The sequence below is a fragment of the Schistocerca nitens genome, chromosome 5 (assembly GCF_023898315.1).
Source record: "Schistocerca nitens isolate TAMUIC-IGC-003100 chromosome 5, iqSchNite1.1, whole genome shotgun sequence".
NCBI lineage: Eukaryota > Metazoa > Arthropoda > Insecta > Orthoptera > Acrididae > Schistocerca > Schistocerca nitens.
The window spans coordinates 255,360,555-255,388,497 of NC_064618.1; the positions used below are offsets into that span (position 1 = coordinate 255,360,555).

The following is a 27,943-nucleotide window of genomic DNA, read 5'->3' on the forward strand; positions in this document are numbered from 1 at the left end:
TTTTGGCAAGCACGTTGATATATCGATAGCCGGCCGGTGTGGCCGAGCCGTTCTAGGCGCTACAGTTTGGAACCGCGCGACCGCTACTGTCGCAGGTTCGAATCCTGCCTCGGGCATGGATGTGTGTGATGTATTTAGGTTAGTTTAAGTAGTTCTAAGTTCTAGGGGACTGATGACCTCAGATGTTAAGTCCCTTAGTGCCTAGAACCATTTGAGCTATCGATATCCCCATAATGTATCAACAGCCCTAGTCGCCGCATCAAAAGAAATTGTTTGTTCGTCCGCGGCCATGTATGGGCGTAGTTTCTCATTTTATATTTGTCGTCAAACACGTTTTCGATGTTTCATTTAATAAATATCTGTGATAAACTTCATCCTTGTTTAACCACTTTATATGTTCTAATCTAAGTTGACCTTTACATCATTTCCGATCTATTCGCATCACATAAACTTTCAACGACCACCATCTTCGATAATGTGATTCTTTATATATATAATTGAAACCTTTTCCAAAATCTACAAATGCAACTTTAGTTTCTAACTTTATATCTCTACTAGCAACTGGAAAATAAACACGTCTGCGAAGTGACGTTCTGCCGAAAACAATATCGTACATGCAAACTGAATCTGTTCGTCTCTACGGTCTCTTTATAATAATATTTGAAAGTAGTGTATATTGGACATGAAAGATACAGTATGGGCCTTTACCTGCCAGTCGATAGCTTTCAACTTGGTATTTAATATTGTCAATGGCAAGATTAACGTTAAGAGTAGCGCGATGCTCAATGGAAATACACGCATTAAACAATCGTCAGCAACAGGAGGCTTCGAATATATAGCAATTTTTTTGACACGGGGTAGGAAAGGTAATTACGAGACTTCCATATACGTCAGAACCCGTGCTTTGTGTCTACTAATGACGTCTGTTACGCACGTGACCCACATACTGTCGTCAGACAGAGCGTGATAGAGGTCGGTTTGCATGAAGCACATTAGGGAAGTCCATAACACACTGCCGCGGCGGTCTTTCTCGTTAAGAGAACTATTTGGCTCCTTTGTCTTCAAAACTGAAGTACTGTGCGTTATCAAGCTCTTAACGTCTTCGTTACCTGTTACGGACAACAACTGTTCATACAAGCATATGGCGCTTAACATTTTTCACAATTTGATCACACCCCTCATAGATCGCCTTCATTTGCTTGTAGTATGTCTTTGAAACGTTTTTCATAACCGAAAGGATAAGTCTGATTTACTTGCTAGGTTGATTCGAATTCTGCTGCTGGCGCTCATATAATAGATAAAGTGGGGAATGCTAGAAGACAGGTTTATCTGCTTTTGAGACTTATTCAGCACTTCATTAACTGCCACTTAGTGAAGCAAAAGGATGGTGAAAAAAATCAAATTAAATACTGTAAGAAAACGCCATTTTTATGCTAACCTGTTTACAATTATATGCAAAATGTTTCGATTACCGAAAGAAAAAAGTGTCATTACTAAAAGAGAATCGTGACTGAAAGTTACATAGTTTTTCTTGACCCACCGTTAGCGAAACCAGTTCTATGTGTCTGGGACGATGGGGTGACACCTATATGATCCAAGGATGCCGTTTACTTGAGAACTTTAAGCCTGACGTGTCTTGTTATGGATCACCTCTAAAAAATTATGTGAGTATACTTATGATGAACCATTTCATTAGACGTAATCAGTTTGATGGGGGAGACAGCTTCGTATAGTTATGAATGGAGGGTTTGGGGAAAATAGATGCCAGTGGTTCAGCCCGTAATAAGGGGCTGGTGTGTTTGCATCTTTTCACTGACAGAACTCTAGCGGAGTTTAAATAACGTGGATAAACGGTTTAGGGCGATCTGTGATCATTCTGCTCTATTCAATAGTTCTAGTAACACAATTCACATCGGTTACAAAGGCTTTATGAATCGCTTCTTAATGTAAAGACGGACTAATGCCATGGTATGGTAGCTTCTATGTATGTATTAACGATATTAACGATGCACAGTGTCGCTTTTGTTTATATTACTATCAAGATTCTGTGAAGAAATAGATCGAGACGAGCATGAATGATTCTGCATTTTTTTTGTCTGAATAACATTTGCAGTCTACGTGGTGTGCCTTTTCGAAATCATTTCTTCCCATCGTGTCCCCCCCCCCCCCCCCCCCCCCCATCCTTTGTTTACCTGCATTGAGAAATGAATACGCCATTTCCTTAGATTGAAGGTGGAACAAGCCGAAACCTATTCCAAAAACAGTCAACATACGAGTAATCTACTAGATTACGGATTGACGGAGACCACTTCCAAGGGACAGTTGCACAAAGAACTGAAAAATCTAGGCTTACAACAATGGGACAAATCAAACAACCCTGTTTACTTTCCTACATCCGGGGAACACATTTATTTCCTTCGTTCACCCACAAACAGAAATATGCAACACCCGTTTCTTGGCAAGTAATCTCACATTTTTAATTTCACATATTTTGATAAAATGAAGAATCTCATCTACATTGATTAATCCATTAACATTACCACTGAATCACATTAGTTCAATGCTTCTGCTTCCAGTACTCAGATTACGATTTCAAACTTTGTAGCTTAAATTTAGATAATATGTACCAATAAAAAGATCCTAAAATACAGTACAGAGCAAATTTCACGTGTAATTGTCCTTGTGATTCCGTATAAACAAGTTTTTAACGAATGAAGAAAATATTACTTTTAAGTGTCGTAAATAATTAACTATTCGATGTGATCTTCGGCGTTACAAATCAAACATTAATGGAAGGAACTGGAAATGTCTTCTACTTATAAATAACGGGTCAAAAACAGTGGAAAACCCAAGCATTGCTAAATGCAGTAAAATCTTTGAGAGACATGGCTCTGAATCATAAACATGATGCTCATATCTTTAAATTTATGACTATTTTTTTTTACTTTTTTCTAATTTCTTTCATACAATATCTTAAACCATTCAGAGTAGTTACATCATGTTGTTCGTGTCACTTTCAATCCTTTTCCATATACACAGCAGAAACGAACAGACACATGTCTTCATACACCTTTGGAAGGAATATGAACAATCGAACAAAAATCAGTGCTAACGTTTTATGTTGTCATAGTCCCTCTGAAAATAAGAAGTAATTTGGTGTGTTGAACGGAATTCATAGCTTACTTCCTACAGAATTAAGGATATCTAAGAGCGAAAGAGAGATGGGAGCGAGGAATAATAGTGGAAAGCAAATTAATGCCCCTATGAGCAACGCGAAAATTGGGATACAAAACGTTTCATAATTGTTGGGTAGATCCTTTCTATAGCGGACAGATGAAAGATGTGTAGGATTTAGCACTAAATCCTCCAACAAAAGGCTGCAAGTCGGAAAATGCAGTATGAAATTTAGCTCCAGTTTGGCATTTGGCGATCACATTTTTTTAACGTTACTTACCGTAATATGATGTATTTTTATGAAACAAATTAATTTTTTATAGTGGTCATAGATGAGGAGCTGTTTATTTTTAAAGATAGTCTTCTTTTTATCTGCGTCTTATTTTCCGGGTAGTTATAATTAAACTTTCTCTATTTTACACCTTATAACACGGAAACTAATTACCATACGATTACCAAACTTGGTAGGATTAATTTAAAGGACATGGGGACGAGAAATAATGCAGAAAGCATTCAACTGGAACACTTTCAATGTGCAGCTACAGTACATCATACCATTACATACCGGTACCATTACTGCTACAAAAGGGGCTCGATATGTCGCCCATCAGTGTCCAGAAGAGTGTGAAAGCGCAGGATAGCATTCTTCACAGTAGAACGAAGCACACCCGTAGTTACGCTGGCTACCTCTCTTTATATGCTGCAATTCAGATCAGCAAATGTGTGAATGTTCCCCTGGTAAACCCTGTTCTTCAGGTAGCCCCTCAACCAGAAATCACAGAGAGTGAGACGAGGTGATTGTACCGGCCAAGCATGTGGAAAAGATGTGCTGATAATTCGATCGTTTCCAAATGTGTTTCGGAGAAGCAGGTGAACTTCACGGCGATGTGCGGTGGGGTCTCATCTTGCAATGAAAATGTTGAGTTCAAAGCGTGTCTCATGTAGGGTGGGTAAGGCATGCTGGCGAAGCATGTCACGGTAACGCGGACCACTCACACTTGCACGTCCTTGGTCCTTGAGCGCCAACCTGTAAGCAAGTGCACTGCGACTGGTCAGGTGTGCGAGACTATTAATCTAGCTGACAGATCACGGCACCTGCTATCCATAATTAGAACTAGACGGTGGCGCTGTGATGCATGCAAATCACGCACCCCGTACTCTGGAAATTAATTCTACCAATTTTGGTACTCGTGCGGTAATTAGTTTCCGTGTTATAGCGAATTATATAGGGAAAATTAAATTATAACCATCCGGTACCTCATGGTTTACCCATTTCCTGGATCTTTGAAATTTCTTGCTTCTCTTCTTACACTCTCATCTATTCGATTATTAACTGTTTCTCTGATAATCTCACTTGTGCTGAATTCTGAAACATCGTCCTTTTTGTCTATTGTTACCAAAGTCATTGCGTTGTTACAGTAATTCTGTATATACTATCTTTGCTTTCTTATTTTACTCTTGTGTATTATTTCATCTAATTTTTCAGTGGGCTCTGAATGGTGCCGTACACAGATTAAATTTTAGCTATAGACGTTGGAAGCTCTAGAACGTAACTCCACGCTACTTTTGCCTGGCTTCTTCTGCTTAGCCTACTTCTTCTCCTTGTCGCTTTACACCTTTAAACTTCTCCCCAACAATTATCATCTTCAGCTGTTGGTTTGACACTGACGTAAGGTAATGTTGTGTTGTTACGTCGAAGGAGATTCCCCCGCTTTGTCGTTATTGGTTAAGCGTTGTAGCTACTAACGTACGGAAACAAATGCGTAACAAGTCTGAAACGACCTATCAGTGTTCATAACGGCATCGAGATGTCTTTCCGGAAGTTATTTGTTTCTTGCGGAGAGCGGTTTGATAATCATTTCCTTAATGGCTGGGAGCCTCGAATCCGGAAGTCTGTTTTCTCTGTAGCAATCAAAATAATGAACAAATGAAAACTATGCCTTCATAGCGCTGGACCTTATTTCAAACCTCCTTTTCCACATCATTTCTTAGCTAATTCCAAGATACAAAGTTTAGGATTAAGGTCCTGTTGAAAATGAAGTCATGAGGGAAGGAAAAGGAGTCCAGTTGAGGAATGGTGAAGTAAGGAATCTCAAGCTGATTAGCTAAAGGAACCATCAACGTATTCGTTACCTGATTAAAAGAAGGATAACCAGAAATATCGTTATTGATCATTCCGTTAACCACTGCGCCACACCACTTACAGATCGTTGCCAATAGCGAGAAAGCGTCATCTTCGAGATATCTAAGAACTTAATAAAGTGTAATTATATAAGAGAATCCGTCACAAGAAAGGAACATTTTTCTGCTTGACACAGAGCTACACTTGTTTGCAATAAATTTGTATTTTTGTCGATTTAATAACGAACGTTAGAGGGCAACTTAATTTGCAACAAATTTTTTCTTCAACAGTCCTTCTCAACTATCGGTAGTCGTATTGTGCCTGTTTCATACTAAAGCTTCAACATCATTGAAATATTCTTATTTTTGGACTGTTTATCTCGAACGGAATTTGTTTTTACAGAACTGGTTTGTTAGGAGTCTGGTTAACAATTTCGGAATGGGCTATTAAACTGAAAAGCTGTTCTTGAAGGTGATACACGTAATGCGAGTCCCAAAAGCGCACTTAAATACGGAAAATCTAGAAAGAGCACAACATAATGTTCAGTAACGACCATTAAAGGTGTGCAAAATAAGTGACGTCAAGTAAAAGAACACAGTGGATGTTACATTAAGAATTGTGAGAAACTATGTGGAAGATTGATGAAACATTTGTTGAATAGTGATTAAATTCAAACGGAAAAACGTATTTCTGACCGTGTTTGGAATTTTCAAAAGAATGGAACTGGTTGTATGTGTTGGTATGCTACATGGGATGAGATACACAATGGCTCCACCGTTACATGACAGAAACGAATCCATATGTGGGAGTATGTGGCAGTATAGGGGGAAATTGATCCGATCTTGCAAAAATTTTAAGATCATTTCTTTCGGCAATGAAAATTGTTTATAGTTTAAGATTACCCTGTAAATCATGAAACAGTTTTTGATGAATGTTGTTAAAAACTTCTGTACCAAACTGCTGTAATACGCTATACATGGGAACAGAGCAAGATTTAAGAAAAATAAGACTCACTATTTCATCAGAATTATTGTCTGTAAGAAAACTGATTCGGTATCTTTTACCTTTCTCCTAAGGGCTAACGGAAATCAGGAGAGCAAAACATTTGTATTGCTATAGCGTCAGTAGGTCCGACTTGGCACCATTTTGGATATGTTAGTGCTGGGATGCGAAACATTGAGAAAATGCCTTGAACTCAAATAAGACTACCCCGAAAAATAACTACATTTTTTTTTCTAAATACGAAGGGCTTCCACTGCGCGTCCCGGATAGGGGCGGGGGATGAACTTTCAGCGACACAGTAATCCCGCTCTTCAACCAGAACGATTTAAAATTGGATACATTCAATGGAGTTAAAATGGAGACCACTCGTATATGCATCAACAGAACAAAGTTCCTCGTTGCTCTGGCACAAACTGTTTAGAGAAGGAACTGGATGACTGAACAAGTATTTAATTATACAGAGCGGCACCTGGCGCCTGGTGCCGGTTTTGAATGACTTTCGCCCGAGTGCCTGTCCGCTCCGGTGTGGAGCCGTACGCCGGCCGGAGTGGCCGAGCGGTTCTAGGCGCTTCAGTCTGAAACCGCGCGACCGCTACGGTCGCAGGTTCGAATCCTGCCTCGGGCATGGATGTGTGTGATGTCCTTAGGTTAGTTAGGTTTAAGTAGTTCTAAGTTCTAGGGGACTGTTGACCTCAGAAGTTAAGTCCCATAGTGCTCAGAGCCATTATATATATATATATATATATATATATATATATATATATATATATATATATATATATATATATATACAGATCCGACTGATGACCTCAGAGGTTAAGTTGCATAGTGCTCAGAGCCATTTAATTATACAGATCAGAGACTGTTTGTTGTGTTAATTCATTTATTTATTTATTTATGCATTTATTTTACCTGGCAAGATTAGGGCCTTCAGGCCCTCTCTTACACCTAACCAGGCATACTCAGATTGAACGAATTTCAGTTTCTACAGAACATTAAGGACATACAACGTGTTATACAGTTCTAATGTTAAAGAAAAAAAATAGAGATTATAACAGTAGTACAATGATAATTATAACAATCAAAAAATAATTATAACAATCAATAATAATAATAATAATAACTAATGTTATTTACTTAAAATCAACTATTGTTTCATCTCCCGGGTGTCTCACGGCACGTATATCTACATGATGTCACCCAGCATCCTTTAGTGCTACTGTTATCTCACTAGAGTAAGTTGGGGACGTCAACAAGATATTTTTGCTGTGATAGCTAACGTCGACAGCAGTGATGACGAACCTGAAGAAAAAGTCGTATTTGCTTCGAAATCGGTAACAAGAAGAAAAAAAGTCATAACAGAATGGCCCTTGTTGTCCGTAGTAAATATTTCACAGCTGACGTTTCCATTCTACCGCTATGGAGGCTACAACAAGGACAAGTATTGTCAAAGAGTATGCTAATGCTGGATTTTGAACGCTTCCTCCGCATTTACACTAGACGCAAGGAGCGAACGAGTAGCAGGCGAGCGTTGCCCCTGGTACGTGCGTGAGCACAGACGGCAGCAGCCAGATCGCGGTGGGGAGGGAGAGAGGGAAAGGTCGTTAGTCGACCAGGAAGCGGCGCGGGCCGCGCTGACCTTGTGGCGCCGCCTTCCTAAGCCCAGCGTCCCAGGCACGGGGCACCAGTAGCAGCGCCGGCGCAGCCCACACTGGTCGCGCCCCAGCAGCAGGTAGCACGAAGCAGGCGTTAGCACCCTGCAGCGCCCTATCCGGTTAGCTAAGCAGGCCGTCTTCCGCACACTGCAACAGTAAGTCTGGCTCCGCTTCCAGTAGTTCGCTAAAATTTCATTGCTTAGTTTCCTAGGTATTATAAGTAGTAATGACTTAGTTTTAAGAAAAAAGTTCATTGCACATAAGTGTGCGTCAGAAGCAGCGAGACTTTATTAAGCAAAGTGACGATACTTTACACATGTGTACTAAACTAAAATACACGGCAGGGCTAGTCTAGAGAGACTCCCTAGCTCTCGCCCCAGTTGTACAGCCGACTTTGCTAGCGATGGTTCACTGACTACATACGCCCTCATTTGCAGAGACGACAGTTTAGCATAGCCTTCAGCTACGTCATTTGCTACGACCTAGCAAGGCGCCATATTCAGTTACTACGAATGTATTCTGAACAGATAATATTGTGACTCATGTACCGTCAAAAGCGACGTTCGTGATTAATGGATTGAAGTTAAGTACCAAACTAATTACGTCCGCTTTCTGAATTCTCATTCCTTCTCATGTTCCAGACCTCACGTCAGTAGAGTCCTTCCCTCCTCACGCCAGCCTGCGTGACATAAAACGCGTGCATTTCGGCCTCCTCTAGTAACACGGTGTTGGCTCTTCTCCCAACACAATAAATATCTATACGAAACTCTTGGGTAGCATAGCAGCAGGTATTGAACTCGCAAAGTTATGGGAAGAGAATTCTCGATACTTTACTTATGATTATTACAGTAAAAAGTATATATTAAACGTATCGACCGAAAACTATCGATACTTTACTCACGAGCGTTATGGTAACGGACACCGTAATCGAAAAAATATCGAAGGAAAAGTATTGGAGTGTTGCGACAGGACTATGAAAGGAGCTCAGTGATTCTGTTGTTATAAAAATTAGTATAATTCTTTTTTTTTGGCACAGTCACTTCTTATGACACCATCATAACAGCTTTCGGTGCTGACAGTGGCCATCTTCAGATTATGTTCATTTGGTCAACAAATTCTGTCAAAAGTTTGGTCACGAAATGCCGCTTTTCAGAATCTGAGGATGGCCAGCAATGGGTCGAAACCAATTATGACAGAACTTTAATAGTGGCAACTATTTATTTACAGCTCGTACAATATAGATACGTGTTTCAAGGTTTTACTTACTTTTAAAATAGTCACCAGCATTGTGTATAACCCGCTGCCAGCGGTGTGGAAGTGGTAGGACACTCTTAGGCGTGCCAGTTGTGCTGACAGTTCGAGCGGCGCGGTCTATTGCCCAGCGAATTTGTAGCAGTTCAGAAGCGAATGCCGTAAAGTGTTTCCTTCAGTTTAGAAATCTAGTTGAACTTACAAGGGCTTAAGTGAGGGGAGTACAGTAGGTGGTATAATATTTAGCTTCCCCATCAGTCTAAGAAATCAGTAACAGCTTGCACTGTACCTGCTTGAGCACTGTCCCGCAAAATGATGGTCAGGTCTTGCAGACAGTGTCATCACTTCTGTCTCTAAGCTGGTCGTAGGTTGTGTTCCAAAAATGAACAGTATAGAGACAGAAGTTTCTAGTCTCCTGTTTACATGAGACTGTCCCCACATTTTGGCGAAAGAAACGCGCCTCCAATATACTCTATGCACTTGGCATACTAAGTGCAGTGGAACTCTGCAAAAAAAATTATTAGTGATTATAGGTGGTTTAATGAAAGACTTCAGAAAAAGTACGAGGGTAAATCAAACATTGTTCGGGAAGTAGTTATAAAATTTTCTTATAATCAAATAGGAAAATTACAAGAGCATCATTTTTCGACACAGTCTCCTTGCGTTTCAACGCACTTGGTCCATCGTCGTACAAGCTTCCTGATGCCCTCATAAAAGAAGGTTCCCGGTTGAGCTGCGAACCAGGAATGCACCGCTTCTTTCACTGTTTCATCCGAGGCAAATCGACGGCCCCTTAGTGCCCATTTGAGTGGACCAAACAAGTGATAGTCAGAAAGGGCAAGATCGGGACTGTAAGGAGGATGGTCGAGTACTACAAATTTGAGTTTTTGGAGCGTTTCAGCAATGTGGCAGCAGTATGCGGACGGGCATTGTCGTGCAACAACACAACACCTTTTGACAGCAATCCTCGGCGTCTGCTTCAACTTGTAGGATTTAGCGTGGCAGTAAGCATCTCACTGGAAAGCACACTGTTTATTGTTGTGTCCCTTTCCCCATAATGTTCCAGTACAGGGAGTCCAAAAAAACCGTTAGCATCAGTTTTCCTGCGGACGGTTGGGTCTTGAACTTTTTCTTGCACGGTGAATTTGGCTGTTTGCATTCCATAGCTTTCCGTTTACTCTTCGGCTCGTAATGTTGGATCCATGTATCGTCACTAGTAATGATCCTATCTAAGAAGTTGTTCCCTTCGTTACCATAGCGATCCAAATGTTTTTTTTTTTTCAGATATCCAAGCGCGTTTGTTTACGCAACTGTGTGAGTTGTTTTGGACCCATCTTGCACAAACTTAATGAAACGCGAGTCTATTGATGATGATCTCGTAGGGAGAACCGTGACTAATTTGCAGACGATGTGCCACTTCGTCAATAGTTAATCGTCTGTATAAGAGAATCATTTCAATCGAACGCTCAATGGTTTCTTCATTTGTGGCGGTAAACGGGCGTCCGGCTTCTTCATCGTGCGTAACACTTGCGCGACCAGTTCGGAATTTTTCAATCCATTCGTAGACACTCCGTTCTGACAAAACACTGTTCACATACTGCACCGAGTCTTCGATGAATTTCGGTCCCTGATAAGCCTTCCGACCACAAAAAACTGATCACTGAACCTTGCTCTTCTTTGGTGCAAATAGACAGCGGAACAGCCATGATTAAAAGCACGGCAGCGGTAACGAAACTAACCTAGCAGCTCGAAAATTGCAAAGATATAACAACAAATAAACAAAGCATGCGTCATCAATGTAAAACGACGGTACTACCAAAATAAACAAAAGTATAACTAAATTGCGGATAATAATTGACTTAACCCTCGTACATTGGTCATAGTTACCGAAAGTTAGTTTTAACTTGAGATTTTTTTGTAGGGTCAGTGGTATTGTTCTTTACGTCTCTGATAATTTGCTCTCCCATTATCTTATAGCTTTACATAATATTCAATGTGCACTCCGTACCACGTTGTAACTTGAGTGTTTTACTTATACGAATAACGGTGAGTTACGTATACTGCCAGAAAATAGAAATCTCCGGTCCAGTTGGAGATCTAACAACAGAATTAACATTTTTAAGCTGACCATCGATAGACACCAAGACGTCCTCTTCTCTATATGAGGAATCGAAATGAGACAGCGACGCAACAAAAATATAGGAGAATTCTTGCCAGGAGACGCTCTTCCGTCTCTACTACTGTTTTGTACACAATACTTTCCACATGAGCTCACATGAATAGATAAAGTGGAGTCATATCAAATAAATCAGTTGGCCACGAAATCGGTCTTACACTTTCTACCCGCCTTTCGGGTAATTTTGATACAAGGTTCACGAGAAAGATGCTAAAGTATGCTGGGGTTTCATACGTGCCAAAATATCAACAAGAGTTAGGGGTAGGAATCAATTAAGAATATGTTTGTGCCGATGGTGCTTCACAACTGTAGCGCTAGAATCCTCAACAATTCCCAAATTTTTGTGATAATTGAGCATTCCCTGATTAATGAAACAGACTTCGTCCAAAATGTGTACAACTGAACTGGATTAACGCAGCACCATGTCTGAAGTCAGTTGGATTTAAAGCTCGTACTACCTGTGCTTGGCAGCTCCCCCAGGCAATACTGTGCTCAGCGTCGTCTTTTGTTGTGCAACGTATCGAACAGTGATGGAAGGCTACTTCTTCCAAGTCGTTTATCTATAGAAGTCACCATCCTTCTCGATTGTTATTTTCTGGTACCATTGTTTCCCTTACACATTGGAACTCTCTTGCAAACATCGTGTGACTGTGTGTCGGATGTCTCCTACATGGATACCTGCCCCGCTAAAATGTCTCCACTTTTCCGCAGCTTACATCAGCTTGTGGGTGTCTGAAAGTTCTGCCTGCTAGTTTTGTTGGTATCAGGTACAATGACGATATGCTAAGACTAATCGGCTGCACACTTTAATTTGTGAACACAGATGGCAGACCACTGAATCAGGGACTAATGCGAATTGGTATAACAAAGATGTTTCCCAGCATTAAAGTGACTGTTTCAATGTTTACTAACATTCCACCATGTCACTACCCGAAACCTGATAAGTAAAACATTAGTACGCCACCGTAAATGTCATACACTGATCGCGAAAGTAACGTTGCTGAAGGCTATTCCTTTAGCGCACCATTCACGAGTATAGTAGGGAAACGACGAAAGCTGCTGATTTATTTTCCCACCGCCACATTGTGCGCAGTAAGAGCATTGTAGCACATCTGGATGTACTGGTGTGTACTACTAAAATGCACATTTACTGATTTACCGCAAAAAACACTATAAAAACCGCGATGAGATCAATGCAGTATCGACGCTGACAGCTGACGCTATAAAAGCTGATCGATTTAGTGAAAGTAACATGGTTAGCTTAAGTATTACAAAATAAATGTCTAACACTATGCATTTTAATGAGTCATTCTACCTCTAAAACACTCATTGGAAGATACTGCGAGCATTCATTATATTAATGTGTAATATTAGAATACTGCGACATTATGAAAGAGTGAGAGGCGTGCTGCAAGGACATGTACGAAGTATAAACCATAAAGTGGTGGCTCACGGTAGAAGCTCCTTCGACATGTAACTTTGTTTTATTGAAATGTCGCTTGTACACCCGTCTGAAGCTCTCCTGTGAGCTGCAAGCCAGAATTTAGAAAGAACCACTAACGAGTTGGTTTCTCTGATACTCAGCGTTACCAGCACGTACCTATGTTGTTACCTGGCCCCTAGCCATTACGAGAGTGACAGCCGCACCCGGGAAACCTACGCCGGCATAAGGTAGAGGAACCAATAGTCAACTCGCCAGGCGAGACGCCAACGAAACGCGACGGCAAACAGCTTAGCTGGAGCGATTCGGGAAAGCATCCCATTGCGGAATGGGAGGTGTTGTTTGTCTGAACCAAGACGAAACAGAAAAAGTTACGTCCTCTTTAGTAAGGCCTCAAAACACTCTTAGTGAGGTCATTATAGCTAACTACTCTGTTGATGCAGATCGTGACGTCAAAAAATTGAGCGCGACACATTAAAATGGAGAATACAAATGCAAATCATAGAAATGACGACTACAAGTGTTTGGAAGGTACAGTACTACATCGGTAGAAGGAAAACCTAACCGAGATCTGTGCTACAAGGAAGGAAACGTAAGGTATGACAGTCTTTCGACGAAGACGTCATTCGAGAGAGAGAGAGAGAGAGACAGAGACAGAGACAGAGAGAGAAAGACAGACAGAGAGAATAGCCAGAAGTGGAAGAGAGTTGGGCCTTTCGAAGTAACCAACCCAGTATTGGCGTTAAGCGATTTATAGGAACTACTGAAAACCTGTGCCTTGCTGTTGTGTCATCCCACTTTGTATAATTATATGGTAGAGTGCACACCCACATCGGAAATTTATTTATTTAATACATTCATTGTGATAATCTAAATACTAACATTAAGAGTGAAATCGAAAACATACAAAGGCCGATCAAAAAGTTTTTCATAGTCGTCTCTAATTTTATTATTTTTTGCAGGAGGAGAATGAAATTTTTTGTGAACATATGTGGAACATCTAGCTATTACATTTACCCTACTCAGTGTAGACTCCATCAGCTGTGACACATCTGGCCCAACGTTCTTTCCATGATGTAAATACACTTTGATGAAATTCTGGCATTGACTTTTACACCATTGCTTGACACAGGAAATACGGTCTTTCTCACTATCAAATGTTTTACCGCGGAGGTGGGCCTTCAGGCGAACAAAGATGTAAAAATCCCAATTATTTTCTCCTGCGTCATAAGGGCTGTTTGGGGTTTGGCATTGTCATGGTGTAGTGTGATGAGCTGACCCTGAAGCCGTGGTCTGTGGGTCTTGGTGGTACGTCGCAGCTTGTCCAATGACAAACAGTAACGGTCCTGGTTAATTGTGGAGCCAGGTTCCAAAAAGTCAATGAAAATGACACCACACTGATCCCAGAAGAAGGAAGCCATCACCTTTCGGCCTGCTGTTCGTGGAAGTCTTGGTTTCTTCTACCGGGGTGAACCCGGATGACGCCACTCCATGGATTGGGTTTTCCTCTCAGGCTCGGACAAAAACAACCATGTTTCATCCTGTGTAATGACGCCGTCAAAACACTGTTTGCACTCTTCAGTAAAGGTCTTCATGAGACCCAAGCACACTTTCTTCCTCATCGTTTGCATTTCTCTTGTCAATAATCTAGGCACTCAACGTGCACAGAATTTTCTGTACCCTTGTGACTGTACGAGTGTTATCACACTACCCAATGGCAAACGAATCACTTCAGCAAGCTGCCGTGTCATCACACATCTGTCAATTTGGGTGGTTTGATCACTGATCTCCTCATTCACATCACTCACTGCCTTCGATGGTCTATCACATCGTGGATTATCCAGTAGAGAAAAACCACCTTTTCCAAACATCTGCAACCTTCGCTGGATACTGCTGTGATCCACTGTGTCCTCCCATAAACAGGGACCAACTTTCTGTGAATCGATGTGGCAGAGTCATCGCCGACCGTTGTCGCAACCTGCCATCTGCTTCACGGTCGGTTATGGCTCACCAGTAAATGAAAGAGAATACCTTCATATACCTTCCTGTAGCTAAACGTTCCAAGTATGTTCAGCAAAATTTCATTCTCCTCCTGAAAAAATAAAAAAAATCAGAGACGACTTATGTAGAAGGATATTATTGCAAACTACATCGCCTGACAAAAAAGGTAAGCACCTAGAAAAAATGGTCCAACGTCTATGTAGCTTGGTGGACGTTCACGCCATCGGCAAGTTTGTAAATGATTGGAGTTGCAAATTCCTGTAACAGAGTAATCAGGGTGCAATGATGCTGTTCGTGCCCAGTGTTTTTACTAGGATGGGTAGGTAATATAAGAGACGCAAACCGAGACAGATGTTCAGTGGTCACTGTGGAGAACACGGAAAGTCACGCCACGTATGAGACAGCGTTATCAGTGCCTGACACAGTTTGAAAGAGGTCCTGTTGTGGGTCTCCATTTCACCGGCTGGTCGAATCGTGCGGTATCAAGATGCGTGGGGCATGCGGATGTGACAGTTGCCCAGTGCTGGACTTTATGAGGACATCAGGGCAGACGTAAAGGTTACGGTCGACCACATCTGACCACCACACATATAACCCGTTCACACCTTACCTGTGACCCGAGAACCAATGATGGACATCCTGCAATATTCTGTGTCATCCCACAGCAAAGATCGGAGATTAGCAGCTGCTGGATTGATTGATTTGGTGGGAGGGGACCAACATGGTAGCTGGAGTAGGAATACCGACCCATGCGTGGGCAGTAAAATCCCCAGCCCTGTTCCCGATAGAACGTGTGCTGGACCAACCTGGACGTCATATCCATCCCAGTAGCAGTATCCAGGATATGAAAGACCAGCTACAACAGTTCTGAGCCGGCTTGCCCAATCGAGCATGCTTCTAGCCTAGAGGGGTGCAAGTTCTTATTGATAAGTGACCTCGTACTGCCAAGTTATTTGTAAATTTGACTTGGTTTTTTAATCTCTGAAATAACATCACATACTCTCCCTGGCAGTGAGATTTCATTTAGTTCAGTATTACACTTCTGGGTGCTTCACACTTTTTGGCAGACAGTGTATTTTGATACATATGTAAAACATGTTCCACAAAATTATCCAGCAGACACAGGGACATGTAAAAATAGTGTCAGAATAATGAGCACCTTGAACTACAGTTCATGATGCGAGAGATACGAAACTATTCACTACACGTTAGTTCACACATTTAAGTAAACAGGATACAGAAGGGATATGGAATGTAAATGAAAAATGTAATAATCAATGCAGGAATACCCTTTGCTATATGTTCTATATATCTTCGGAGCGTTCTACAAGAAACCGGCTGACAAATATATTCCAAGCACTTTGTACGTAGCAGCAGCGAAAGTACCATTGCATCATGCTTTTAGAGTGTAACAAACAAATTGCCACACTATGGCAGTAGTGAACTGGTGAGACGAAACATTCCAACGTGTATGCCGCCTATAGTTGGACTAAGAGACAAGTTACACTCAACACTAAACAAACAGCAGCGTTGCAAACTATTGCTGCCGATCATTTGGAGATTAGTGACCAGTACATTACCAGTCTCTATAATGGAAGATACTGAAGCACTATACTGAGTCGTGAGGTATTGGTTAGAAGAGAATGCTAGCGCTATCGACAGTTTTCAAAATTAGCTTCGTATATTCTGACACCCGTTCCTCAAATACGTAATTGCAGTCGAGACTACCATGATTACAAATAATCAATATTAATCTGCATATACAGCCCAACTGTATCAGTCTTAAGTCTATAGAGTGGGTGAATGTTATCATCGGTGGTGCAGACCGATAGATATGCTGATGTCACTTCACGCGTCCGCTACATTTTCGGTAAAGAAGTAACGCACAAATCTGTTGGACACCTGAGATAAATTTCATGCCCTGACACATCGATGTAACGTGATGATCACATTGCACTATCACGGCAGTGAAGAAACTGAAGTTAAGCGCACCACCCTTCGATAGCATAGTAACACCAGCAACATCCCACAAAAGGCTAACACAGTTTCCCTAGAGTAAAGTTAAAAATGAGCATGCAAAACGTTTAGATACCGTTTGCCTTGTCCTCGGATAAAATTGTCCATTTCACACGCCGTTGATCCACCCTGCAGGAGCAACTTTCCATCAGCGAAACTAATTAATAACGTTTGTTTTCTGCACAGCTGAGACCCTGAACCAGCAAGATGAAGACTGGACTCCCTACTCCGGAGCAGGTGGCCTACGTGCGGAAGCAGCTGGGGACCAGCGAAAACGACATCAGGGTGGCCATCATGGTGATACGGAAGTGGCTGAAAATGCAGCCGCACTTACCACAAAATATAGGTAACCAGTCCAATCTGATCTCTCTACACACATCGTCATCAACATCTGTACCAGGTTCGACCCCACAGGCACGAACACACTCTTGTATACCTTGTGACCTGGAAACAAACAGTCTCAGACTGTCATATTGGCGAATTTCTTGGCACAGTTGAAACACATTTTGTATCAGTTCATGATGGTGGCTGGCTGGAGAAAAATATGGAAGTATATGTCTTTCCGTGGCATCCCACACATTCTCTATTGGTGATAACTCAGAAGACTGGGCAGTCCAGTCAAATTTCTGCAGTTTTCTCAAAGTATTTGTGAACTGTAGACTGATATGTAGCATTATCCTGCTAGAATGTACCTGTTCATGAAGAGTATGACAACAGGGGCTACCATTCTTGCCACATACTGGCGAGTGGTCACTACAGTAACTACGAAATTAGCCCTGTAGTATAATTCATAGAGCCCCACGTCATGATTCCAGGAGCCGATGGACCTCGTGAATCGCTGCCTCTTCTAATCTTTCACAGGTCGTACACGGACGCGTTGGCGTCTATTTCGCAAGCGGAAACAGAAACAAAACTCGTCATGGAACACTGCAGAAAGCCGCTAGATGTTGCCTGTGTCTCTACACCACACGAGTCTCTGTTGTCTGCGGTATGGTGTCAGTTGTAAACGATTCATGACAACTTGACGTCTCAATTCAGCTTCCAGTAATTTGTGGCCTAAGATTCGCGGTGACATGATTGTAACCTCTACCTAGATTTCAGGTAACGTCTTTCGACTAGTTCATAGAATCAGATGAAAAATCCTACGATCGTTTCGTGGTAGGGTCAATCTGTATAAAAACTTACATACTGTACTGAATATTTAAATGAACATAGAGATTTTCTACAAAAACAAAACTAAACAAAACTAAAAGGCAACAAATATATATTAAACTCGTTTTTAATGTTTTTATTTCCTACACTTCTTACATCTTATTTTCCATGACATGCTTTCCAGTTGTCGTACTCTGTGATACGTCTCCTCATGTAATGCTATTCCCTTCAAAACTGCGTATGTACAAGAAATTCAAAAAACTAAATTCAGTTTGGATTGGACTGAATTCTTCATTCTGTAATTACTCTAGTTAACAGTATATGAACTGTACTGTATGTTTTCTACATGTATTTCTTTTACAGATGACGCTCGGCTCGAGCGCATGTACATCAACTGTAAGTGTAGTCTGGAGCGTGTCAAGACCTCCGTAGACGCCTACTTCTCCCTCAAGAACAGATACCCAGAGCTGCTCATGAACAGGAATCCCAGGGAAATCATAGGAGTGTGTAAGAAATTCATGTAAGTATTGTAGTTCTGATACGATGTTGACCATTTCCACTGCATTTCTGAAGTGTCTTGTTGTGGTAGAGCGCTGTGCACTGATTCATCTAATCTAGTTGTTTAGTTCCCACCGAGGCAGAGAGCAATGGACTGTTTTGCAACCACTATACTCGTGTGTTATTGCAGCGTGATACCGTGCATAGGCTTTAAAACTTCTTGATTTTGTGTGAAGTATGGAAGAGCCGTTTAGTTTTATTGCTGTTTTGAATTCCTAGTGCAGCTTAGTAGTGCTAGCACTACTGTGGCAATTACTAGAGCATCTTTTCGTTTTGGCTATAATAGGCCATGCTCTTGTAGTCCAAGGAGAAGAAAACCTTCGCTAGCAAAGACGTAAGTAATTAATAAGTCTTCATCGCAGTTAACAGAATTTTGATGCAGTATATACTACTTCTTTTGCGTCTTGTCGAATAAAAACCGCATACAGCTGTTTACAAAAAGTACTTTCACAGCTGCGGTTGCCCTGAACACAATGTTGTTTGCAACTTCTTTTGCAATTGACTTATATCTATACAATATGTGATGACTTACAAGTTCATGGCGCCCTCCATCGGTTATTCTGGCATTCAGTATGTTATAGGCCTACCCTTAGCCTTGAGGGCAGCCTCTCGCTGGCATACGTTCAATCAGGTACTGGATGGTTCTAGTAGAATGGTAGCCCATTATTCACTGAGTGCTGCACAGAAGACAGGTAACGATGTCGGTTGGTGAGGCCTGGCGCGAGGTTAACGTTCCATAACATCCCAAAGGTATTCTATAAGATTCCGGTCAGGAATCTGTGCAGGCCAGTCCATTACAGGGATGTTATTGTCGTGTAACCACTCCGCCACAGAACGTGCTTTTTGAACAGGTGCTCGATCGTGTTGAAAGACGCCTTAACCATCCCCGAATTGCTCTTCAACTGTGGAAAGCAAGCAGGTGCTCAAAACATCATTGTAGACCTGTGCTGTGATAGTGCTACGCAAAGCAACAAGGGGTGCAAGCCCTCTCCATGAAAATCACTACCACACCATAACACCACCGCCTCCGAATTTTACTGTCAGCACTACACATGGTGGCAGATGGCGTTCACCGGGCATTCGCCATACCCACACCCTGCCATCGGATCGCCACATTGTGTGCCGTGATTTGCCACTCCACTGTTCAGTCGTCCAATGTTTACGCTCCTTACACCAAGCAAGGCGCCGTTTGGCATTTACCGGCTTGATGTAAGGCTTATGAGCAGCCCCTCGACTATGGAATCCAAGTTTTCTCACCTCCCGTATAACTGCCATAGTACATGCAGCGGATGTTTGGGATTCCTGTTTTATGGTCTGGATGGATGTCTGCTTATTACAAATTACGACACCCTTCAACTGTCGGCGGGCTCTGTCAGTCAACAGATGAGGTCGGCCTGTACGCTTTTGCGCTGTACGTGTCCCTTCACGTTTCCACTTCACTATCACATAGGAAACCTAGGGAAGTTTAGGAGTGGGGAAATCTCGCATACAGGCGTACGACACAAGTGACACCCAATCACCTGACCAAGTTCGAAGTCCGTGAGTGCCACGGAGCGCCCCATTCTGCTCTCTCACAATGTCTAATGACCACTGAGGTCGCTGATACGGAGTACCTGGCAGTAGGTTTTTGGAGATGTGCGGATAGTTTTAATCACATAGTGTATGTTAGTTTCCAAAAGTTTCATCCATGAAGAAAGTTAATGTACAAGTAAACTAAAGCGTTAGCCCGAAGTAGTAGATCTCTACTACACATTGCTTTTCTGGAGGTGGTTTCTTTTGTCTTCTTCCAACTTTCGCACTGGCATACTCAGCCAATCATTGCCAAAGCAGGGTGTCGTGATTACTAACAGGAAGAATTCCTACTGATAACGGAGGACCGAACACCGTACTTTTGAATTTGTACAGATAAGGATAGATAGGCTCTGGCTAGCCCGGCAGTCTTTTATTTGAATAGATCTTCTGTTCCATTTATTTGAACAGTGCTAGTTACAATTTCAGTACAGAGTTACGGGACAACACAAACTACTAGGTGGCTACGGTTACGCAAGGAATGAACTGTGTAAAGCTGTAAGACCGTCAATGTGGCCTAAATCTGTCATACCGCTACGAAGAATTTTCCCAGGCTCAAATACCAAACGTAACCCAAGCTCTCAGCGTAGGACGTCACCAAGAGGGTTGCCGGTGAGTTTTTGTATGCATGTAGACTGAATACGACACTAGCTTGTTGTGAGCTTGCAGGCAGTTTTATCTCAGCAGAGACCATGGCATCACGCCACGTGACATGACGTGGCGGATGAGGTTGTGTGTCAGACCAGTTGAGAAATGCCCACTGTCTGCTGTGTGGAGTCGCCAAATGTCGCAGCTAGCAAACATTTGCGGTATCTGAGTCGCTTGGTTGGTTGGTTGGTTGTTTGGGGGAAGAGACCAAACAGCGAGGTTATCGGTCTCATAGGGTTAGGGAAGGATGGGGAAGGAAATCGGCCGTGCCCTTTCAAAGGAACCATCCGGGCATTTGCCTGGAGCGATTTAGGGAAATCACGGAAAACCTAAATCAGGATGGCCGGACGCGGGATTGAACCGTCGTCCTTCCGAATGCGAGTCCAGTGTGAGTCGCTTGGTGCAACGGTTTCTTCCTCCGCTTACAATGAGCCCCTTCCTTGCGGTGTGTGAGAGTTGTATCCCAAGTGTACCTACTGAGTGTGCATAGAGTTGTAAAATTACCGCAGGCTACCGTAGACTGTGATAAGTAAACGTAGACTACTGTAGCTTTACTAGCAAATGTGATCAGCTAAGATCGTAACCACTTTACCTGTATGTTAGGTGTTTTGCGTACATGTCGGGTGTTACCTCATTTCGACTGCTTTAATTGCGTTTGCAATCAGTATCTTAGTACGCGGGCTGTCCAGAAATCAAGTTCCGACAGGTCACGAGACGCAAGTCATGGTGAAAACCCGATGTAGCTTTGCACAGATGTGTTGGGCAATGTATCTAGTACGCCCGCCAATGGCACCACGTTGCTTTTTGCAGTTCTCAGCGCTCAGTGAGAACGTAAAGATGCCTAGAAAATAGTGGTTCCCGCTAACTGTGGGTGCCTACCGAAGGATTTCCCCTGTTTTCATGTAACCCCACGTGACATAACTGTCATGCATTTCCCTCTTCACGACAATAATTGGTTCAAATGGTTCAAATGGCTCTGAGCACTATGGGACTTAACAGCTATGGTCATCAGTCCCCTAGAACTTAGAACTACTTAAACCTAACTAAGCTAAGGACAGCACACAACATCCAGCCATCACGAGGCAGAGAAAATCCCTGACCCCGCCGGGAATCGAACCCGGGAACCCGGGCGTGGGAAGCGAGAACGCTACCGCACGACCACGAGATGCGGGCACTACAATAATTCCCTGGCGCACACTGCAGGGGCAATAAAGACGCTCCTGCAGCATTTTCGATGGGAAGTGTTTGATCACCGATCATGTAGCCCAGATGTGGCTCCCTCTGATTTTCATCTCTGCTCACGTCAACCGCTGGCTCTGGAAACTAAACATTTTATCACGGACAGTGAGCTGCAGACCAGTGTAGAGAATTGGTTGGAAACATAAGCGTCTGGGTTCTATGACTAGTGTAGTGGAAAGTCTGAGAGGTGACTAAGTAAAGAAGTAGCTGGAAGGTGTAGCTAAGTGCGGCAAATAAAACACAACGGTTTATGGTTGTCCATCCTCTCGCATGGACGAGTGTCTTCAGGTGATGATATATACGAGAAAAAATACCTCCACAGTTGTATATTGAGAATGACTAGTTTCGGCAGCACATTACGGCCGTCCTCAGGCCTCACCAATGCCAAAAGTGTCTTAGATTTCATTGGCACATTTTTTGTGGAGTCTGTGTTAGTTGTTCACGTGGGCTAGCTCTGCTCAGGAGTCTGTATTGGACCAGTCGAGTAGAGACTCTTAAGGAGACCTAGCCAACGTGTACTAGTAATGACTCCACAATAAGTGTGCCAAGGAAATCTAAAATTCTTTTGGCAGTAATGGGGCCTGAGGACGGCGATAACGTGCTGCCGAAACCAGTCATGTGAGACAATACAATCATTCTCAATATACAGCTGTGGTGATACTTTCTCACATTCTCAATATACAGCTGTGGTGATACTTTCTCACATATAAAAGGTTACGGATTTTCACTGTGGTTTCCATTCCGCTACCGATCGGAACCTACATCTTTAACAACTCTCGTAGATTCTCCTCGAAACCGGAAGCGGTGAAACGTCCTGAAACTAAGGATACATGAAGGGGTCGCGTAAACAGTAAGTATAGTAAAACTAAAATTGTCAGTTTTTGATTCAAATTTTATTCGATAACAGTTGATTTGTAACTTTAGGCAGAGGGATATTGAAGGACTACAGGAAAGTCATATAGCGCTAAAAAAGCAATTTCTTAAAAATAGATAAAGTTAAAAAAACGGTAAACAAAAGTAAGTCAAAAGTAGCATCAGTACTTCGCTGAGTCTGTATAAAACATGTTTCCGTTATTCATAAACAACTTTTGCATGTATCAATAATAACAGGAAATGCTTGCTTCTGAATTATGAAGAACATACTGTCAACTACAAAATAACAATAACTATACAGATCTTTTTTATGTTTGTGCATGAAAATTACACTTGCATCAAAAGTAATTGCTTTGGTTACATGAGAGCGCAAATGAAACGCGGCCAAGTAATTTTTATTACTTACAGAATGCAATTTGTATTTTGTAATGATATAAAATACACAATGGACTAACACTGAACAATGTGCTGTACTCATTATGTGCAAAACAGGTAAACAAACAAACAAACGAACAACGAAGAGTAGTCGTCGACTCCCAGTTTCTCTCCCACACATTTATTTGTTTGTTTCCCTACAATTGCTACCAATACCACCGGTAATCTAACCGTTTAGTACGACATTTATGTCCTGTACCAAAATTACTGAACAGTAGTTTATGTAGAGCACAACTCTTAAGTGTAGGTGGTCATAATGGATTTGTGTGGAGTGTGGCGCCATGTCAGTGTCGTATGCTGATGAGAGAAGGGGCACGGTGCAAGTTGATGTCGCCACATATTCTGCTTCTCTCGAATATCACCAAGGCGGCCATTAAGATAACGTCTCCAAGTGACAGGCGGATCATCGTCAACAGTGTAATGTGCCCTCATTTTTTTACAAACTACAGACAGATTTTCAATTTAATCCAGGATACTGACATGGTGTCTGGTCATCAGGAATTCTATGGCATCACCTTTCCTCTTCTTGCCTGCCAAGGAATAGAGGCGGAACTTTAATGTCTTCCACCACCGAGATTCAAAACCTCGGCTTGGAGTGCTATCACGCAGGAATACCATTGATCTATAACGATTTAGATCCAAAAATTTCTTACTCAATTGTTATAAACGTAATGAATCCATTTATTGCAGCGCGAGGACATGTTTGAAATATATTGTGGTTCATCTGGCACGAAGACAATAGTTTTCTATTCCGCCGATCGACGTTTCCTTGCAGCACGATGTTCCCGATGCCGCGGCTCACGGACAGCTGCCTTCGGGTGTCGGTAACGACGAACATCTGCGAGAACCCGGACGACTACGACCCGCTCGTCATGAGCAGAGCCATCCTGCTGTGGTCGGAGCTGATGCTGCGCGAGGACTACTCGCTGGGCGACATCATGATCCTCGACATGAAGAACGTGCAGGCGGGGCACGTTCTCAAGACGGGCATCGGGCTGCTGCGCGGACTCGAGATGATCTACAGGGTGAGTGCAGCCCTCCGTCAGGTCCGGCAAACGGAAGGAAAATTAGCATTTTATCCACCTTTAGCAACTGTAGTCGTATGTATCGAAATAATCAGCAACTAACTCTAAAACAGAAATATTATTTCCTTAAGTGGTTTCAGGCTCTTTGTGCACTTCTACAGAAGGTTTTAATTATCGCATTATTTGCGAGGAGTGTCAACAGTAAGATGCATGCAGCATAGTGCGATGGTTAGAACCCCTACGGTTTATGATAAAATATCGCTATGCTTGGCCCACTAGATGGCGCTGCCATAGGTCAAACGGATATTAACTGCGTTTTTTTAAATAGGAACCCCAAATTTTATTACATATTCGTGTAGTACGTAAAGAAATATGAATGTTCCACTTGGACAACTTTTTTCGTTTTGTAACAGATGGTGCTGTAATAGTCACAAACGTGTAAGTGCGTGGTATTACGTAACATTCCGCCAGTGCGGACGGTATTTGCTTAGTGATACAGTACCCGTGTTAAAACGGACCGTTTACCAATTGCGGAAAAGGTCGATATAGTGTTCATGTATGGCTGTTGTGATCAAAATGCCCAACGGGCGTGTGCTATGTATGCTGCTCGGTATCCTGGACGACATCATCCAAGTGTCCGGACCGTTCGCCGGATAGTTACGTTATTTTAGGAAACAGGAAGTAGGTGATTTAGCTCCTGTCGCGGCTAATCCGGACATCAGTAGCAGACAAATTGCGCCAGAATCGGGAATATCAAAAACGTCGGTGTTGAGAATGCTACATCAACATAGATTGCACCCGTACCATATTTCTATGCACCAGGAATTGCATGGCGACGACTTTGAACGTCGTGTAGAGTTCTGCTACTGGGCACAAGAGAAATTATGGGACGATGACAGATATTTTGCACGTGTTCTATTTAGCGACGAACCCTTATTCACCAACAGCGGTAACGTAAACCGGCACAATATGTACTATTGGGCAACGGAGAATCCACGATGGCTGCGACAAGTGGAACATCAGCGACCTTGGCGGGTTAATGTATGGTGCGGCATTATTGGAGGAAGGATAACTGGCCCCCAGTTTATCGATGGCAATCTAAATGGTTCAATGTATGCTGATTTCCTACGTACAGTTCTACCAATGTTACTACAACATGTTTCACTGCATGACAGAATGGCGATGTACTTCCAACATGATGGATGTCCGGCACATAGCTCGCATGCGGTTGAGGCTGTATTGAATAGCATATTTGATGACAGGTGGATTGGTCGTCGAACCACCATGCCATGGCCCGCACGTTCACCGTATTTGACGTCCCCGGATTTCTTCCTGTGGGGAAAGTTGAAGGATATTTGGTATCGTGATTCACCTACAACGCCTGACAACATGCGTCAGCGCATTGTCAATGCATGTGCGAACACTACGGAAGGCGAACTACTCGCTGTTGAAAGGAATGTCGTCACACGTATTGCCGAATGGATTGAGGTTGACGGATCATTTTGAGCATTTATTACATTAATATGGTATTTACAGTTCATCACGCTGTAACGGCATGCGTTCTCAGAAATGATAAGTTCACAAAGGTATATGTATGACACTGGAACAACCGAAATAAAATTTTCAAACGTACCTACGTTCTGTATTTTAATTTAAAAAACCTACCTGTGACCAAGTGTTCGTCTAAAATTGTGAGCCATATGTTTGTGACTATTACAGCGTCATCTATCACAAAGAGAAAAAAGTGGTCTATCTAAAATATTCATATTTCTTTATGTACTACACGAAGATGTAATAAAAAATTGGGGTTCCTATTAAAAAAAAAACGCAGTTGATTTCAGTTTGACCTATGGCAGCGCCATCTTGCGGGCCAACCATAGCACCATCTGGTTTCCCCCTTCAAGTTAGCCAGTTTCTTTCTTTGTAGTTTTTTCGTTTGACGTTTATTTCCTGAGATATTCGGCCCGCTCACGATCAATGGACCACCCTGTATATATTTTTATTTTATCTTACATTTATTTCAGTATTTTCCGTAAGTATTTGAAATTGTACGAAAATAAATTTACTTTCCCTGTGTGAAGAAGTATTACTACTTCTTGAGTTTCCATCAAGTCCAGTCTTTCTCTTTGGCTGTGTGAATCAAGTATAGATAACACAAAGGAGAAGTCGGATTGCACGAGGGGGGGAGGGGCGGTGTGACTGGAATAACTAGATTTCCGATGTGAAGAAAAAGCACAGCAGTTGCCTTAAAAAAATATGACGCAATTAGTGTTTTGTTCAATTGGTTGCCGATTATTACGGAAGAAAATTATATCATTCGCGGTCAGAGAGAAATTTAATGATTTTACAGTCTGTTTTAACAGTCAGCACCCTTATATGTAGTCAAGAAATAACATTATATGTATCAGCAGTGCTGTATTTCACGTTAGAAGGTAGGTTCTCCCACATACGATGCGTGAAACGTGGTATGGATGCAAAAGTAGTAGAGCAGGATCGAAGGCCAATATTTTGGATGCCGGATATTAATCTCATAAATCGAATTGTTTTGGTATGAATCTACTGATATGAGAATATAGCTTATAGCCAACAGCAGTATCAACATCAAAACCATGTAACGTGTTCCAAGGAAGAGTGATAGGACAGCCACTATTCTTTATATACGTAAATAATCTGACGGATAGGATGGCCAGCAGTCTGAAGCTGTTTGCTGACGATGTTGTAGTGTACTGGAGGGTGTCGTCCTTGGATGACTGTAGGAGGATACAAGATGACTCAGACAAAATTTCTGATTGGTGTGATTAATGACAGCTGGGTCTAAATGTAGAAAAGTGTAAGTTGAGGCAGACGAGAAAAAATCCCACGATGTTCGAATACAGCATTAATAGTGTGCAACCTGACACAGATATGGCGATTAAACGTCTTGTCATTTCGTTACAGAGCGACAGGAAGTGGAATGAGGCTATAAGGATTGCAGTGGAGAAGGATTCGACATCAGTATATTGGGACAGTTTCTTGAGTACGGCTCGAGTGGCTAAGATCCAGCCAGGTCGGATTACAGGAGGACATCGAAACAATTATGTGGGCTGCTAAATTTTTTACCGGTGCTTTCGATCGACACGCACATATTACGGAGATGCTTCGGGAACTCAAATCGTAATCACTGGAGGGAAGGCGATGTTCTTTTAGAGGAACGCTATTGGAAATATTTAAAGAAACGGCAGAGGAAGCTGACTACAGAACGATCCTACTACCGCCAACGTACATTTCGCGCAAGGACCACGAATATAAGTGCGAGTAAGTAGAGCTCGCTGGGTTTGCGAGTGGGACGGAAAGGGAAATGATTACTGATAGTACAGGGGTCCTCCGTCAGGCCGCGAACTGTGGCTAGCGGAGAATGTTTGTAGCTGAATTATTTCCAACTCTATTCAGGTATATGGCTGCAAATTAATGTAAAGTGTGTGGGAAAAGGAACTGTTTCTTACACTTAATATTGAGTCTTCCACTCGTTCTGTTTATGAACGGACTTTGGAAGTGCTTATATGGCTCTATGCTGGATGCTAATTAGCCTAATTTTAACTTCTCTTTAACTGTGGGAATGACCTGCAA

The 27,943-nt window shown here is 42.2% G+C and overlaps 1 protein-coding gene across 2 annotated transcripts in view; it reads left to right on the plus strand.

Moving 5' to 3' along the window:
* LOC126260195 (alpha-tocopherol transfer protein-like) overlaps positions 1-27,943 on the plus strand; it is a 131,296-nt gene that overhangs the window by 80,100 nt on the left and 23,253 nt on the right. The window contains exons 1-4 of one of the 2 annotated variants that reach the window (XM_049957475.1): positions 7,991-8,108; positions 17,025-17,184; positions 18,354-18,510; positions 24,088-24,337. In XM_049957475.1, coding sequence (XP_049813432.1) covers positions 17,046-17,184; positions 18,354-18,510; positions 24,088-24,337 — 546 coding nt within the window. In that variant the 5' untranslated portion in view covers positions 7,991-8,108; positions 17,025-17,045. Of the gene's footprint in view, positions 1-7,990; positions 8,109-17,024; positions 17,185-18,353; positions 18,511-24,087; positions 24,338-27,943 lie in introns of those variants that run through there. The other variant, XM_049957474.1, reaches the window with a different exon arrangement.